The sequence below is a fragment of the Parus major genome, unplaced genomic scaffold (assembly GCF_001522545.3).
Source record: "Parus major isolate Abel unplaced genomic scaffold, Parus_major1.1 Scaffold335, whole genome shotgun sequence".
In the NCBI taxonomy this organism is placed as follows: domain Eukaryota; kingdom Metazoa; phylum Chordata; class Aves; order Passeriformes; family Paridae; genus Parus; species Parus major.
In genome coordinates, this window is record NW_015379282.1 from 160,267 (window position 1) to 162,595 (window position 2,329).

The 2,329-nt window shown below is 50.5% G+C and overlaps 1 protein-coding gene across 1 annotated transcript in view; it reads right to left on the reverse strand.

Annotated features, from left to right (window-relative positions):
• The window catches only part of PLXDC1 (plexin domain containing 1), a 45,248-nt gene that overhangs the window by 35,316 nt on the left and 7,603 nt on the right, over positions 1–2,329 (reverse strand). Inside the window, exon 3 of the mRNA XM_033511538.1 lies at positions 365–508. Coding sequence (XP_033367429.1) covers positions 365–508 — 144 coding nt within the window. The remainder of the gene's footprint in view (positions 1–364; positions 509–2,329) is intronic.

A 2,329-nucleotide genomic window follows, 5' to 3' on the forward strand; every position in this document is an offset into this window, starting at 1 on the left:
AGGGTCCCCAAAGCTCCCCGAGGCTCCCCAGGGCTCTCCAAGGCTCCCCGAGGCTTCCCAGGGCTCCCCAGGGCTCCCCAAGGCTCCACAAAGCTCTCAAAGACTCCCCAAAGCTCCCCAAAGCTCCCCAAGGCTCCCCAAGGCTTTCCAAGGCTTCCCAAGACTCCCCAGGGCTCCCCAGGGCTCCCCAAAGCTCCTGAGGCTCCCCAAGACTTCCCAAGACTCCCCAGGGCTCCCCAGGGCTCCCCAAAGCTCCTGAGGCTTCCCAAGGCTCCCCAAAGCTCTCGAGGCTTCCCGAGGCTTCCCAAGGCTCCCCAAGGCTCCCCAAGGCTCCCCGAGGCTCCCAGGGCCCCCCAAGTCTCACCGAGGCCTGCCGGTGCGTGTTGGAGAGGATCCCGTGGATCCGGGCTCGGCTCCCGTTGGCCGCTGCCATGTCCACCCAGAGCCGCCCGCGCCGCGCGTCCCCGGGGCCGTAGATCCGCGACACGTAATAGCTGTGGTTGTCCTCCTGCAGCCACGGGGACACGGGGACATGGGACATGGGACATGGGGATGGGACATGGGACATGGGACATGGGACACAGGGATGGGACATGGGACATGGGGATGGGACACAGGACACAGGGATGGGACACGGGGATGGGGATGGGATACAGGACATGGGACACAGGGATGGGACACAGGATATGGGACATGGGGATGGGGACCACGGGGATGGGGATGGGACATGGGGATGGGACACGGGGATGGGACACAGGACATAGGACACAGGGATGGGACACGGGGATGGGGATGGGACACGGAGATGGGGATGGGACACAGGGATGGGACACAGGGATGGGACACAGGACATGGGACATGGGGATGTGACATGGGGATGGGACACGGGACACAGGACATGGGACACAGGACACGGGACACAGGACATGGGACACGAGGATGGGATTCCCTGAGCCTCAGAGAGCTCCAGTCTCCCAGGGGATGCTTGGATTCCTCAGGGAAACTTTGTTCTCTCGAGGGTTGGTGTGAAAATAAGATTTGAATTCTCAAAACAGTCACAAGGATGTTCTGAGAGCGGTTTTTCTCTTGTCCCATAATACTAATACTAATAGTAATACTAATAGTAATACTAATAATATCATCATCATCATCATCATATTATATGATATAATATATAAATATAATTTAAAATATAAAATTATATATTTATATTTATTTAAAATATAAAATATACAAAATAATTTATATAATTCAATATATAATTAAATATATTACATATTATATAATATATATAAAATAAAAATAGTTTAAAATATAAATTTAATATAATTATATTAAATATAATAATTACATATAATATATAATATATAATTATGTATAATTATAATTAAATTACTATTATTATCAATATCAATATTATCAATATTAATATTAATAATGTTTATAATAATTATTATATTAGTGTAATAAGAATAATGATAATAATAGTCATAATAATAATAATGATAATATTAATAACAGTAATAATAGTAATAGTAATAATAGTAATAATAGTAATAATAATAATAATAATAATAATAATAATAATAATAATAATAATAATAATAATAATAATAATAATAATAATAATAATAATATTGGGATGAGGGACGCATTGTTCCTCGTACCAGTCGGGTCAACCTGTACGGGAACACCTCATAAAAAAAGGTTTGAAAACCCTGAAATAAAGGGTTTTGTCTCCTGAGAAATTAAACCTCGGCTGCTGCGATATTGAAGCCTCGCTTCCTAACTCGTGTCCTCCAGGGAGAGCCGGGCAATCCCGGGCTGGGGAAGCGCTCCCGGCACAAATCGGGGATAAATCCGGCCTGGAGAAGGTGCGGGGAGTGCCGGGGGTGTGATCGCTGCAGGGCCGGGGGGCACAGCCCCAGTGACCGCCCCAAACCGAGCGAACAAACCCGCAGGGAGCGCTGAACCCCGGCCGGGGGTGAGGATGGGAGAGGGAGCCGGGATCGGGATCTGCTCCAGGAGCGGCTCCCCAAGAGAGGGACCCCAAATGTCCCCCCCGAGGCACCAGCAGCGCCCCCAGACCCCCCCCCGAGCCGCCTGTCCCTGGTGACAGCCGGGTCAGGGACCTGCCGGGGACAGCGCCCACCGCCGGACGGACGGACAGACAGACAGACGGACGGATGGATGGACGGACAGACGGACGGACGGACACACAGCTGGGAGCCATCGCCTGGCAGGGGAGGCCGCTTCGCACCACGGCGGGGCGGGGGGAGATGGGGAAGCTCCGCTCCGGTGCTCCGGGCCAGCGCCTGTCCCCATCTGC